Genomic DNA, 16,425 nt, shown 5'->3' with positions numbered 1-16,425 from the left:
TCATATGTGTTAATGAGATAAGAATTCTTTTCACAAAGGTGCTAAAGCAGTGTCTGAATTAGAAGCAAAGTTTTAGATTTTTCTCCAAACATGTATATGTACTCAAAATGTCTATAATATGCTCCTAGATAATTCTAAAAATATTCAAAAAGTCAAACAGTACCAATTAAATTTGTTTTGGTTTCTGACATCTTTATGAACATATTTTTAGTTTGCCAGAGCAAAGTATGCTAGAGCGAATGATATAAATACAGATAATTTTTAAAAAATTATGTGTGTGTTTGTTAACATTTGTTCAGAGAAATATTTTACTAATTACAATTAAAATAAACCTGGAGGTTATTTCCCATTTCAGGGGCTCAATGATATTAACTAAATATACCAAAAAAGATGTGGCAAAGATGCACGTCATATTAAATGTTGTCTGAGATATGCCGTCTGGATAGTATTGGAAAAACCATATATTTTATCATTAGTGAAAATGCTTATTATGTGTATTCAAGCTGTGGCTGACTCCTGGTATATATGGGGCTAAACACTGCTGCAGCTCTGGGGGGTTTGTAGTCTTAAATCTGCGTCTGTGTAGGAGACAGAATTAACCTGATGATTTTAAGGTATCTCCCGGGCATCTCCAGGTAAAAATCAAGCAGCCTTTTTTGTGGAGATAAGCTTATGACTAAACTAAATGTAAGTCCATTTCTCTGGTCCCACAAGGACAGAAGAGTGTGATGGAATGTTATATTTTCAACTGTTGGCATAGCAATTGGCCACTGTTTACCAAAATATCAACAGATGAAAGCAATGCTAGCCAATGAAATAATTGGTTTATCTCTTTATCAATTGCTAGTTTTATACTCGTTGACTGGCTTTGGTGCCCACTTTTGCTCTACATTTAGAAAAACTTCTAGAATAAATAGGAAGAAATAACTTTTGAGATCAAGTGACCCTATGAAGTCTGAACACATTGTCTAATGTTAACCTACGTAAATATTGGCACTAGTATAGTCTTCAGCTAGAACAATATAATCTCCTCAATTAAAAAAAAAAACAACAACAAAGTTTGCTATTTCAAAATAAGTCACTTCATTACAGACCAAAATCTCTATATAATTAGGAATGTTCTTATATGTGTCATTTTGTCATCTCAAACCAGAACTCTACTAACACAAATGAGATGTTACATAAACTATAATATAAATTAAGTCTATGATAATATATGATTCTCCAAATATATATACTCATTTAACGATATGCTGTTCTTTAGAAATTCCACATCAGTGTATCTTTGATACTGAAAATAAATATTCTATGTCTGATGCTCATATCATAAAACTCAGTCTTACAAATCGACGGGGTATACTTCCTATATATAAAATGACAGTAAAAAAGCAGAAAACACTAAATGGTCTATGTTGATGTGTATTCTCTATCTCCCTATCTATTATGTACAATGGAGAAAAAGTATTTGCTTTTGCAGATTTTTTCCAAAAAACCCACTTCTGTTCTGGTGGATATTTCAAGTTAATAATGAATGCAATTAGGATGAGTGACTTAAATTCATGGTAAAATGGGAATTCATAAAAATACCCAACATGATGAGCCTTGGGCAGGCACTTGGGAAAAAGGGTGTCAAGGCCAGAAAATGGAGACAAGAAAAATATTTCATGGGCTTATGCAGCTTCAGTACTTCATGCTGCTTTAAAGCCAAGCTTTTGGGGGTGGGGAGGGGGGAATAACACTTTTGAAGTTGAAAAAGCACAGATTCAAACCTAATTTTCCTTTTAATGAAAAGCTCTACTAGTGACCTTGATGCTTTGACAATTTTGGATCATGCATGCAAAATAATCAAACATCCATTCTGTACTCAGACAACAAGTGAAAACCTTGTTTCCGGACAAACCAGCTTATGACTGCCTCCTTATCTTTTTACCAGTAAAAGGTTTTACATGTCTATTGTCTTGAAAATAGATTATACACAATCCTTGCATTTAGAAAGAACCTGTCTTTGATTTTTGATTACTGAATAAACAGAGACGACAGAACTGTGAACATCTTTGATTTTTCCCCAAAATCACCCTTTGAGAGGAAAGAAAAGTAACTGTAATGCTAACTATTCTGAAGTGTGCTTGAAAGGGCATCCTTACCAAGCCCCACAGGAGACAAAGAAAAGAGTTTGACGAAAATTGAAACATGCATAGAAAAGCTGAAGAAACAAAATTTTAAACAGTTATTGAGCTCAACCTAACACTCAGTTTGAACAGAGAAATATATACAGAGCATCACATACTACTGATGGTGGTGGCATGCAGACACCAAAATTGTCAAAATTTGCAACCTGCATAATACCTTTGGTTGAATTGCTCCAACGGTTACCTTCAGAATAATGGGATAAAGTCAGCAGATTGACACATGAACCCCCAGCGCCAGATCCAAAAACAGTGATTCTTAAGGGGTCACCACCAAAGAATCCAATGTTCTCACTAGTCCATCTTAAAGCCTGTATGAGATCAAGGAGTCCATAGTTTCCTTTTGCAGCCTGATCCCCTGTGCTCAAGAAACCTGGAAGACCAAAATGAAAAGATATCTTAGAACACCTTTTTGAGTTGACATGAATCAAATAGACATTCAATATAAATAGAATTGAAGCATGTGCTCATCAAGGTGAGTAGAGTCCAACTTCTTTTTTTTTTTTTTTGAGTCCAAGTTCTTTAATAAAAAAATTACTTCCCATCAAAATAAAAGAATATACTTTAGGAAGAATAGTAGCCACTGAAGAATGACATTTATCTTCCCCAGTTACCCAGGTAAAAAACCATCAGCAGAATGTAACAGAAGGTAACAGGGGGCAGGTAAAGAGAACGAAAACATTCTGTAAAACCTCAGGAGAGACATACTACCAGCCAGGTTACTTGGAGACATTCGGGATAGTACCACAGGGCATACGAGAAGGTGCTTTTGCATAAAACACTGTGTCAGTCCTCAGGGTGCTCATAGTTTAACATGGTTGGAATTTAAGAAATGGGTCACAGAGTGGCAGGATGTGAGGGTGAAGAGCAGGGGTGTCTTTTTTTTTTAAGATTATTTATTTATTTATTTATTTATTTATTTATTTATTTATTTATTCATTAGAGACACAGAGAGAGGCAGATTCACAGGCAGAGGGAGAAGCAGGCTCCCTGCGGGGAACCTGATATGGGACTCAATCCCGGGACCCCAGGATCACGCCCTGAGCTGAAGGCAGACACTCAACGGCTGAGCCACCTGGGTGTCCCAAGAGCAGGGGTTTCTAAGGCTTGTGCATAAAATTATATGCAACTCTGCACGTAGGTGTCTAAGTGCATTTTAATCAAAGATGGTCCAGGCTTAAGAAAGAATCACTGTGTTAGAGATAATTTGAGACCACATTTTGGAATACCTGATATGCTAAACTGAGCATATTGGCTCAATTAGAAAATAACATAGACTAATTGGAGGTTTTTGAAAGGTTCAGACTCATATACCTGGGATATTTAAAGCTCCAGTTTTACAGTAAATTTGATGATCAGGAGGGATATATGTTGCATAATAAAAACAAAGGTAGAGAAGAGGTTACAGGGATCTGAATTGACAGAGTGGTAAAGGCAATTGAATAAAAGGAGAAAACATTTTTGTGGCTCTAAGAACTGAGTGACTATCTTTTAATATTTTTTAAATTTTTATTTATTTATGATAGTCACAGAGAGAGAGAGAGAGAGACAGAGACACAGGCAGAGGGAGAAGCAGGCTCCATGCACCAGGAGCCCAAAGTGGGATTCGATCCTGGGTTTCCAGGATCGCGCCCTGGGCCAAAGGCAGGCGCTAAACAGCTGCGCCACCCAGGGATCCCTGAGTGACTTTCTTATATGTGGAGGTTGTTAGGGAGAGAAGTAAAAGATATTACTTTAATAATACTTTAAACATATTCATTCATTTCACTGACTTAATAGCCTTTATAATACACTTATTATAATTTATAGAACAAATATCTACTCTCTAATATATTTCCACATTTGGTATAAATGAGAAGATATAAAGCAATTCATAAAAGATTCCATTTTATTGACTATTCACATATTGTGTAGAAAATATTTAGAGACATATGACATATAAATTGATTATTTTCATGGATGTAATTTCCAATCTCACCATGTTTAGAGAACTATTTTTTCTTTAGATATATTCTCTTACTGCAGACCCATTATAGAAACTCAACATAAAAAAGTATAAATTGTTTTGTTCAATTTGAAATACACCTTTATTTTTTGAATATAATTATTTTATAACTATACCAGGAAGTCAGTTATATTAGTGATAACAGTATCTATCAGTTGAGTCAATCAATCTATACTCAAAATGAATATAGGGACAAGAAATTCTTTAGGGTCATTGTAGGGAGCAATAGATGAAGACAAATCTTGAATAATTTTGAAAAAAGAAAGGAAGAAAGAAAAAGAAAGAAAGAAAGAAAGAAAGAAAGAAAGAAAGAAAGAAAGAAAGAAAGAAAGGAAGGAAGAAATGAAGATGATTAGTCATTGTTTTCCTACAAGACCAAAAATTCTAAGAAACAAAAACATGATCTCTAGTTCACTGTGTATGTGCATGTGCATGTGCATGAGTATGTGTATGTGTATATGTGTGTGTAGAACCCTGGAAATCAATCACCTTTGAGATGAAGGTTAACTTTTAAAAAATAGTATCCAAATGAATACATCTTTCTGGTCATATTCATTACTTTTAAAATTAATCTACATAACAATTTAAGGAATTTTCATGGTATCTTCTTACAAAGAAGCCCTTTCAGGAGCACCTGGTTGGCTTAGTTGGTTAAGCAGCCGATTCTTGATTTCTGCTCAGGTCTTGATCTCAGGGTCATGAGATTGAGCCCCTTGGGTTCGTGCTGAGCATGGAGTCACCTGAGATTCTCTCTCCCCCTCTTCCTCTGCTCCCCACCCCCCTTATGTGTTCTCTCAAAAAAAGAAGCACTTTCAAATTCTCAGTAGTCATATAATGAGAGCATATTAAAATACAAAACAAAAACATGACAAAGAACTCTTTTAACTTTACTTGGTATTAAGTGAATTTTGGCATAAGACAGAACCATTGGTTTAAATTCCTTAAGGGATCCATTACAAATGTTTTGATCTATAAACATGGACTGATGGCATTAACCCTGAAAACAACACTATAGAAGGATTATGGTGTGTTAGATACAAAGGACTCTTGAAGGATAAAGGAGGTATAAATGTGTGTGTGTGTAGGATAGAGGAAGAGAGAGAGAGAAAGAGAGAATGAATGAGAGAATGAGAGCACACTCTAGGTAGTTTATTACCTAGATTTCTATATCACAAATACATTCAAATAGAAATTTGATTTCTGAATGTAGCTCATGCCACTCAGTGCAAACCCTAGGATTTGTATTTAATTCCTCTTGAAATAATATTGAGTAATTCCAGTAATATTCAAATGAATCTCTATATTCACACAAAAATTGACTTCCCAATAAAATAATCATAATTCAATATGTAGCATGTGGAGAACCATAGTAATAAGATGATTATCTCTACTGTAACTAAAAAAAAAAAAAAAATCCACTCTAAAAATCCAGTTTTAGTAGCACCATTTTAAGCACTCTGGTAGGTTGGCCAAATAATTTTGTGTTGATATAGCAAACTTGTGAAAGCAATTGTCTGAAGAGCAACTTCTACTTTATATATAATTTAAAGAAATCTTGTATCATTTTCAAGAAAAAAACTTTTTGAACCAAATCAATTCAATTCCAAGGTTGCACTATTAAGTCATAGCATGGAAAATGGAGCACGTTTTCAGGTAGAAGATATTGTCCTAGGCTTGGAGTGTCCATGCTACTCTGTCAAACTTCATTTTTACCTTTCATTCCTGAGTTTCCTTCACTGTTGATTTTGATTTCATGTGTATGCTGTAGTTTTTGTATCTATGTCATCTATCTATCTATCCAGCTATCTCTCTCATTCTATCAATTTTTTCTCCCCATGTTTTGCAGCCAACCTGCTACCACATTGTTTGGTGAAAGCCTCAGGCTATTGGCCCAGGTGCCTGCCAACTTGGGCAGTGATGGCCGATTTCATTAAACAAGGGAGCATGTCTAACCCAGAGGCAACCAGAAAATTTGTGTTGAGCACTAGTACCAATATCATTGTTTTTCTTCCAAACCACACAGTTTACAGGTCATATTATGGCATCTATCTATCTATCTATCTATCTATCTATCTATCTATGTATCATCTATCCAACTAAAAGCAAATGATCATTAGCATGAACTCAGAAAGCCACTATGAGTTTTACATGAGAAAAAATAATAGATGCCTGCTGCCTTTGTTAAGGTCAATCAATCGATCATGTCTATCTTTTTAGACCTGATAAAGTAATACTATACGCTGGTATGAATTCTTTGTTTTCTGATGCTATATTCAAGCAAAACTTTGAGTCTCAGCCAAGGGAGAAAAATGAGGAATGTTGAGCAAATCATGGCCTTACAAGACACAGTGTGCTAATTACCCAAGTGATGTGCAGCATTCTTTAGACCTAGCTGTCCAGTGAGGTGTCATTTAAAGTTCTTTTGAAAACTGACTTAGCTGCTGTGTTCTTAATAGCAGAATTATTTCAGGTCACTCTAGCTGGAACTTTACATTGGATTGTTCAACTGCAGTCCAGCCATGGCAGAAATCAATTTTACAAAGATCCTAAAGTGTTGCTTACCTTCATGATTACTTTGGGAACAATATTTTCCCTTAATGACACTTAAAGTCTTTCTCTATAGTCACTCACTGTATCTAGCCTCTCCTGACCTTCATGTATAAGCTCCTACGATATAATCGATGTCCTGATGCAAGGACACATATTTTGTAAGACAGAACAATAATGATGACAAGATCTTCTCTTCTGGGGGGGATAGCAAAAGAACTTTCCAGAAAACAATATTCAACTATTTAATTTCCTTGACTCATGAATATAGAACCCTGAAAAAATGATTACTTTGAAACTCATGGTAAACTTTCAAAATTCACAATTACAAGTATGCCAAGAATTATTTCAGTGGCTCATAATACACTACAATTCTCATTTGACTATGTGTTCAAATGGAATTTATTTAATACCATTCTTCCCATCTAAAAATTCATCCTATTAAAAAGCGTCTTCAATCATTGTTTTTCCTACATGGACCACTAGTCCTACTGATCTGATTAAATTTACTGAGCAGGTTTGGCATCAATTTGATGTTTACCTAATCTGGCAAGTAGGATTACTTGCAGGTGTTAGTGAGTAACCAAGCAACTGAACATGGGCTCACAGGCCCTTGGAAGGGAAAAAATCAGATCAGGCGTAAAATAAATTGGCAAGGGGAAAATAAATAAAAATAGATAATCACTGTAACTAGGTATTGGTTTGGGCTACTGATGTCCACCAAATTCAGATTGGCAGACCAGAAGGAATGTGAGAGAAGCTAAGTTAAGTTGTCTGGCCGCAGCCCTGCAGCTGATTGGTTGATCCATTCTCTAGTCAAGTCTCAGTATAACCGCATAGACAACATGTTTACAATGTAAACCAAAAGAAAAGCAGAGTGCTTCTCAGTAGAAAAAAGGATTTAAACATATTCAGGGAGGAAACTGAGACTAGGAAAAATGCAGACTGTTTATACTTGAGATTACATCTAGAATATCAGAAATTGAAGATGTCAGTGATTGTGTACTATAGGTGCTGTACATGTGCTTTCTTTTATGTGGGGGGCAGATTTGAATGTCTGTGCTTATGGTGTTTAATATCTGAAAGATTATATATATATATTTAGAGTTCTCCGTCTGTGTTCATGCTATGAAAAAGTAGGAAAGAATCTTCCGTGTTTATCAATTCTGTTGCCTAGATACAGGTGGTTGTGGTTGGTCTTTGAGGCAAATTGATAAGAACTTCAAAGCAGAGGCCATACTGAGCATTAAAGGGCCAGCCTTGCAGACATGAGACTTTGAATGATAGGTAGGCATCCTTCTAGGGACCTGGGACTACAGATCAGAAAAATAACTCATTAAGGATTTTGCATCTTAAACATAAAAGGATTGAAAAATGTGGGATTAATATCTCAAATTCTCCCAACTAAAAATCCAACTGAAAAGACCATGTGCTGACTCTCCTTATCTTCTTAGCCATCAAATCCAGTTCTTGCTCTGTGCTCTGTCTCTATTTCCTGCCTTCCACTCATCTTCCTGACTTATTCTAGGTCTCCTCTTTTCTTCTTAGACTCATGAAATCCTTCTAACTAGTCACTCAAAAAATAGCAAACAATTCTTCTATTTCATCACCAGAATCAAATTTTGAAAGATATTATCTTCCAATGATGGACACTGAAATATCGAAATAACATCCCTATGTTAACGCACATTGGACAGTTTCCCTTCATTACTCTTTGAGTCAAGATTGTTTAAAATAAGACGGTTTAAAATTCCTCAAATTGGACAATTTGGGGTCTGTGTAGGGAAAAGAACACACATAATATCATTTAATTACCCATCACCTCCAGTTAACATCCTTGCTAATGTGTTCTCTTGAGAGCTCTTGTTCTTCTTTGAAACAACAAAGGATAAAGTCAAAATAATTTCCTTTTTGTATGTATCCTCTGGAAAAAAAATTTACTCTCAAATGGTTGATCTTTTAATATCATATAACTTGGCAGTATTTCCAAAATTTTATATTTTCATACATTTATCTATTGATTATCTAATATCTATCTATCTATCTATCTATCTATCTATCTATCATCATCATCATCATCTACCTATTTATTTATTGTGAGATAATTTGCTTTTTAATGGCTCATCTTTGGGAAAAGTAAACTGAATTACAGGCCAACTCCCCTGATTGCTGACAGCTGGACATGGGGAAGGTGAAAGTGACTACTAACATTCCTGAAGAGAAGATACCAGTAGATGTCTCTCTATTTTTCAACCCCCAAATTTCCCATATTTTTGTCATTGCCAAGGTAAACAGATGAGATTGATCCTTCTGTATTATAGCCAATGCTGACATTTGTGACTCCTTCCCCCATAAATAGGAGTGGAGAAAAAAAGACCCCAGTTTTCTTAGCCTCGAATTGTGTTCATTTTTCCAATTTCAAGAATGGCCCAAGACACTAGGGAAAAAAATCACTCCCAACCCCGGATCCCACACCATTATGCTATTTTTCACTCCAACCTGAGGCTGTTAACATTCACATTTCTTGGACTGTGTGTCAAGAAACGCTTATGGAACATTCCCTGAATTAGGTTATTGTGTACTTCCTGCCTATTTGAATCTGGACAACAGACCTGGTATCAAAACTGACAACATTCCTGTGCTTTCTGAATAACTGTTCTCAAGGAAGCGAAAAACGAGAACTTTCCTTTCTGAAAGAGCTACTTAGAGGAAAGAAGTCACATTGTTAATTTCTAATTGCTCTGATTATGCAGGAATGTGTCTAATGATTTAAAAGCATAATTTGCTTCAAAGCATGGCATTCAGGGAGCCACAGTGGCTACCATATAAGAAAAATCTTCAGCAACTACATAGTTCAGAACTACATAGCTTCAGGAGCAGTAAGGAGTATAAAATATTACAAATATCTATCTAATGCATATTTCAGTCTCTCTTATGTGCTCCTGTTCTAAGATGTGTGTGTGTGTGTGTGTGTGTGTGTGTGTGTTGTAATTTATCACTTGTATTTATAATGTGTTCATTTTCTTTATTTTCTCTGCCCTGGATGCTTCACTGTACCTGCCCCCCTCCCCCAATGGCCATTCTGTACATATTTTCTGAATAAAGGCGGACGTTAACGTGTTATGATTGTCACAATATGGAGATCAACAATTAAACTTTCCAAATGAAGGAGGTCTCTGTGTCTTTCTTTGATGACGGCAACAAAGTAGGAATTTTGGAGCCTCTCAGCAGCCAATCTGTTTGGAAAAACATAGAATGGTGGTAGCATCCTTACGAGGAGGAAACTAGGGCTGTCCTGGGTAGGGCCCTCCGGAAGGGAGAAGAGGACACACTGGCCAGCAAACTGACCCAGAATATGCACCCAGATTGTTGGCCTAAGAACACAATGTTTGAGAGACATTTGAGATTCTCTCAGTAGGTAATGTTATGAGAAGAGCACCAGACTTAGCAGGACAACTTGGGTGTACAAGCAAGTTGCTGTGTGAGTTAGTTAGCCACTCGGAGCCCCAGCTTCCTAACAGACAATATTAATAGTAGTATTTGCCCTATGGAGTTCTCATAATTAAAAGATAGCATCTTGGTACACAGGGTGGCTTAATATATGTTGGGTAAAACTCCTCTGGTTTTAATCAACTAAATTTGACCACCTATTTTCAGGGCCAGTGAAAATCACCACCTATTTCATTAAAACTATTTTCCTAATCACCACCTATTTCATTAAAAACATTCTTCAGTCTTTACTGAAAAAAATGAATTTCAAAAGAATTAAAAAATTTCAATCACAAAAAAAGTTAAATGTATGTATATAAACAACAGGGTTAAATTTACCACAGAGGTTTTTATTTTAATTTAATTTTATTTTTTAAACTTTAACAAAAATAATATTTTTAACGTTTATTTATTTATTTGGGGGGGGCAGAGAGAGAATGGGAGAGAGTCTTAAGCAGACTCCATGCTGAATGTACTGAGTGCAGGGCACGGAGCCCTACATGGGGCTTGATCTCACAACTCTGAGATCACAACTTGAGCTGAAACCAAGAGTTAGATGTTCAACTGGCTGTGCCATCCAGGAGCCCATTATTTTTATTTTTATTTTTATTTTTATTTTTATTTAGTTTTATTTTTTTTAATTGTTTTTAGAGAAGGAGAGAGAGAGTGAATTGTGGGGGAGAGGGCTGAAGGAGAGGAAGAGAGAGAATCTTAAGCAGGCTCCATGCCCAGTGTGGAGCACAACGGGAAGCTAGATCTCACAAACCTTGGGCCAAAATTGAAAGTCAGTCACTTGACTGACTGAGCCACCCAAATGTCCCAATTATATTTTTTTATTTTATTGAAGTGTAACTGACATACAATATTATAATAGTTCCAGGTGTACAACATAGTGATTTGGCTTTTGTGTGCATTACAAAATGATCATTTCAGTAAATCTAGTTATCACCCATCACTATGCAAAGTTAATACAATATTATTGTCTAAATTTCCCATACTATACATTACACCTAGATACGACTTATTTATCTTATAACTGCAAGTTTGTACTTGATCCCCGTCAGTCATTTTGCCCAGCCCCTAGACCCCCTTCCCTCTGGAAACCACCAGTCTGTGCTCTGTCATAGAGGTTTTGAAATTGTTCTACAGGCTGTAGTTGGCAAGACAATTAAAAATACGTATGTCGCCCTCTAAATTTTAATTGGGTAATGAGGATATTTGTTATGACATAAACGCATTTAGTGAATCTTCTTAAGTGTAGAAAGCATATTTGTGTTCATTGTAGATAGTTCCTTAGAATTCAACTCAAACATTTAATTGGGTTGTATTGTAATACGAATAGTTTTATAAGCCAAATTACTGTGATGATGATTAAATAGCAGACATTGAGCTTGATTTGATCACTCAAAAACTATTTTAGAATAGTTAGCAAAATGGTTAAAACATCATAGTAGTACTTTTTTTAGATATAGAAGAAAATAGCAGAAAAAGATGAGTGATGAATAACTTTGACTATTACAGACGGCAGGAGTCAACTGCACGTGGCTGAGACCTGGGTGGGAAGGAGAGATGTTGTGTTCTTCAATCCCACACCAGCTGCCCCTGAGAAAGACACAGCTAATAATAAAAAGAAAAAGAAAAAAAAAAGAAGGGTAGGAGATAAAGTCTGGGTAATGAATAAGCTTAACTAATTAACTTAAGACAACTTAACTAATTTCATAAGAATATTGACCAAATAAGATTGTTTTAAATATTTTATTTCTACCATAGCAGGATTTTTTGAGAAGATAAATATTGTCCTAAGGTATGACTAGTAAAATCTGATAGTCACTAAACACTTCTTTCATTATATTCTTCTCTATTAAAAGCTCATCTGCCTGATTTGGCCATTTTAAGACTTTCTATTTTTGAAAACTTCCAAATTACCAAAACATTTCATAAATAGTACAAAAATTTACCATGCACTTTGTCATCCAGATTTCCATACTAACATCCATACTAACATCTTCCTTCCTTTTTCCTCCCTCCCTCCCTTCCTCTCTCCCTTCCTGCCCTCTTTCCTACTCATTCTTTCTTCCTTCTTCCCTCCCTCCCTCCGCTTTATCCTTCCTTCCACCAGCTCTCACTCCCCTCCCCCTATCAAATCTGGAATCACATGTTGAATTTAGTTTTTCACTTAAACTCCTTAATTGTAAACGGTTTTGTTGGTCTTTCCTTGTTTTTCTTGACCTTGATATTTTTCAAAGAATACGGGTCAGTTATTATGTAGAAAGTCCCTTAATTAAGATCTGTCTGAAATTTCTTGAGGATTATATTTCCTCAGGTTATGAATTTTTGACAAAAGGACCATAGAAGGAATGTATTTCTCAGTTCATCAAAACAAGAGCTCACAATGTTGATTTGTCTCAAGACCACTTGGGTAAGGTGGTAATTTTCCATGTTTCTTCAGTTAAGTTACTATTTTTCCCTTTGCAGTTAATAAATTAAAGGTAGGCGGATTATGTTGATCGTGGGTACATGTCCTGCTTCTTACCATACTGTCATTGGCTAATTCTGGCATCTTTTATGATTCTTATCTGAAACAAATATTAATTTCATTATTTACTTTATTCTCAGTTGGAATTGGCAGTAATAAAAATATTTCCTTTCTCCCCAATTTGTATTCATTCATTTACTCATATCATTATGGACTCAGAGATTTTTATTTTATTCTAGGGGCTATCATCTTTTCCTTTCATTTATTTTGATGCCTATGCTATCCCTTATTTGCCAGTAGGATTCCATCCATGGTGGCTGCTATGTCATTTTGACATGTCTCCATCATCTTTGGGCACATCCTCACTTCTCATTATTTTATAAGAAACCCCTACTACTTTTGGGGTCTTGGACCTCCCTTTGGTTAAAATTTTTGAATAGTCTTTTCATATAAAAAGCAATAAAATTTTTTCTTAGTAATTGTGAAAATTAAATTTACAAAGTAATTTAGTAAAAGTAAATTAAGATCATGAAAATTAATTACTAGAATGACAAAACATTTTAGTAATTATAAAAAACAGAAACAAGCTTATCCTGGAATTTTGGAATAAGGGATATCTCATTTGTGAAAAAGTGTCACATAATAAGGTTGAAACCACTAATCTGGAACAATACTAAATAATGTCACCAACACCACATATGAAGTACCAACACACACCACCACACACACAGAAACACACATCTACATATCAAACAAAAATGATGGCAATAACAAATTTGCGACTCACCCTAGCTAAAGATATTTTAATGCCTCAAAATATACAGATTATGGGAAGAACATGGTGACATGAGTTACCTACAGTGAAAATCTACAATATACAGTAGCCAAAGCTACAGTATAAAGAAAATTACACTAAACTACTTCCTAATAGATCTCTGATGAAACTTGAATGAATCCAAATTTTCCACTCTCAAATTTTATTTTTTTTAATTTTATTTATTTTTCACTCTCAAATTTCAAATTACAAAGTTGTCTGTGTTTTCTTTTAAAATCAACTTTTCCCAGGAAGTTTCAATTAGTGATTCTTAAAAGTTTGTGAACCCTAGATTAGGGCCATATGGCATGCCTTTTGGAGCAGCTGCTGAGTGTACATAAAGGCACTAGAACGGACTCCAAATATCCTGAGGCAAACCAATCCCAGAGACCAATGTGGTAGCACCAGCGGCTGGCCTCGGGTAATCTCATTTACTAATGCCGAAGGGATATATGATAGGTTTTACTTAGATGTTAGCAATAAATCCACCTAATATTGAAAATTGGAATGACTTTTTGAGTTGTACTTAAGCATAAGTAACATGGGGATGTTGGCCCCTGCAATCCATCAGAAGTGTTGTCTGGAGCCCCAAATCTATTGCTGTGTTAATCTGTGAAAGCTCACCAAGGAGAAATTACTCATGCAACTTGGCCTTCAGTTGGAGAAATTTTTCAAAAGTTTTCCTAGACCAGCAATTCCTACGGTAGCTAATATGGATCTTCAGCTCAGAGGGTCATGGAATGCTGTTCCATAGTGAAGGAAATATTGAAACAAGTAGAAGGTCAATTTAGAAGAAGCAGTGATCTGAATCTCCCCCAGGGTGCCCTCACATTAAGTTTGGATTTGTAATTGAAAATAAATCTTTCATGTCTGGGTGACAAGTCTGAGGTCCTGTTCTGGGTGCAGTTTTCACTAAGCATTATATTTTCCAGTTTGAAGCCACTGTCCTTTTCAGCTGATTTGACCTGCAATGCCACAGTAGGATGTTGGCTGCCAAGTGATTAGCTATTCAAGAAAAAAGTGAAACTAATCTCTGTATTAATATACATGAGGTGAAATGAGAAAGAATCTGAGACTCGAAGGCATGGAGACCGATGTTACAAGCTGTGCAGTGAGGCATACTCCCCCAGATCCAGTAGCAGAATCAAACCCCACAGAGGAAGGGTGACATTTGGCAGAGGTGGTGCAGGAGACAGCTGCCGTGGGTTGAAGTGACAGCTTGATTTTCTAGCACTTTAATGGAAAGAGTTAGTCCTTTTGCAGAATAAAAAAGAGCATCCTGTCATTACGGCACTTAGTAAAAGGCATACAAGTGCAGGATTCAATTTTTTCCTTTACATTGAGGATTGGAAGGGCGCTAGAGTGAAGAGAAGGTGTGAGATATCCTGCCAGAAGAACCTGCAGGTTCTTCTATATAGATAGAGAAAATATAGATATTTGTTGATCTATAAACCATGTCTATTATCGCATCTATAAAGGCTACGGAGGAACCTTTATATAGACTTTACCTCTGTTAGAAGTATTCCTTCTTTCTCTTAGGGAATCAAATAATCATGAAGACCAATTATTAGCACAAATACGAATCTTTTGACAAAAACAGGTCCATTCAATCCACATTTGGTAGATACCTACTCTTTCCAGGCACTCTGCTAGCTGCTCAATACACAAAGTCTAGTAGGACCTGTCCCCTGTGCTTCAGAAAGTTAGGTTTCATGGTAGGTACCTACCAAATACAGAAAGAGTGTGTGAGAAAGAGTCCCTGAACTCTACCTGTTTAACCAGAATCTCTGGCGGGTGGAATATGTACTTTTAGCAAGTGGCAAGGTGTTTTTGCTGCACACTAAAATTTGAAAACAGTAAGAAATTGGTTGTGGATTTCTTTACTCAAGCAATTCATTACATTGTATATATTTGCTCTTCTTTTTGCTTTACTCATCAACTATTTCCATATAATTCTGTGTTACAGGATGATGATGACGAAAGTTTGGTATATGAAACTCTCTACACTTTTGACCTTTTCTCCAGACTACCTTTCATGCATCCGTAACTATCTAGACAACCAAGGGTATTTTCCCATGCTAAAACTAGATCTCCCACAACAACAAAAAAATGATCATGCAAGGCCTATTCTAATATACTTTTATTAATTTTTCTTGCAGTTAAAAATGATTAATTTTTATTTACAAATAATCCTTATATTTCCAAAGGAAAGGAAAAACTGGACTTTAAAATGTGAGGCAATAAAATATCTAATCTCACTTTTAAGGTCCTAACAACTTTGGGGGAAAAAAGCTCTCCTTTATAAACTAATTTTATTATTTGCTTTGCTAGGAAATTCTTTTCAGAGCTGAAATATCTATGTAGCTTAAGCCAGTTTCCTTTTGTTCTGTGCTCAGAGAAGATGGAAAACATCTGGCAGGTTCTTCTGGCAGGATATTCAAGGAAAATCTTTACTCTTCAGGCAAAATAATCCAATTCCTTTTTGTCTACGTTGTATGGAACTATTCTCCAACTCTTATACAAATGGATAAATTGCATAATGGAGATGGGTATTTGTTGATCAGAGCCAAGTTATAGTAGTTTAATTTGCAATTTCTTTGAATAAAGTTAATTATAACAAAAGCAATGTTAATAAATTCTACAGAAAATAATTTGCTTTTTAGGTTTTTCAGCTGTTACCCATGCCAAAAGAAAATATAATTATGCAGGATGCTAAGAATTTCTTTTTTAACTTATCTAGGAGGAAACACTGGCTTGTAGACTGCATCTGACCAGCTTTTACCAGGTGCCATAGGGTTTCCCATAAATAACTTCATGGTGAGGAAATCATCATCGCACAAGGGAGGCAGCCTGCACAGGTGCCTTTTTCTAATTTACGCAACGTGCCTTAGGAGTTAGAGGCCGCCGC

General features: G+C 35.7%; 1 protein-coding gene across 6 annotated transcripts in view; it reads right to left on the bottom strand.

Moving 5' to 3' along the window:
- Nucleotides 1-16,425, bottom strand: part of NLGN1 (neuroligin 1) — an 816,283-nt gene that overhangs the window by 9,014 nt on the left and 790,844 nt on the right. For 4 of the 6 annotated variants that reach the window (XM_038583931.1, XM_038583930.1, XM_038583929.1 and 1 more), the window contains one exon: nt 2,347-2,559. In XM_038583931.1, the coding sequence (XP_038439859.1) occupies nt 2,347-2,559 (213 nt within the window). The remainder of the gene's footprint in view (nt 1-2,346; nt 2,560-16,425) is intronic. The other 2 variants (XM_038583932.1, XM_038583934.1) reach the window with 1 other exon arrangement.

This window comes from Canis lupus, chromosome 34 (genome assembly GCF_011100685.1).
Source record: "Canis lupus familiaris isolate Mischka breed German Shepherd chromosome 34, alternate assembly UU_Cfam_GSD_1.0, whole genome shotgun sequence".
Lineage (NCBI taxonomy): Eukaryota > Metazoa > Chordata > Mammalia > Carnivora > Canidae > Canis > Canis lupus.
This window is presented reverse-complemented; position numbering and strand designations above follow the sequence as displayed.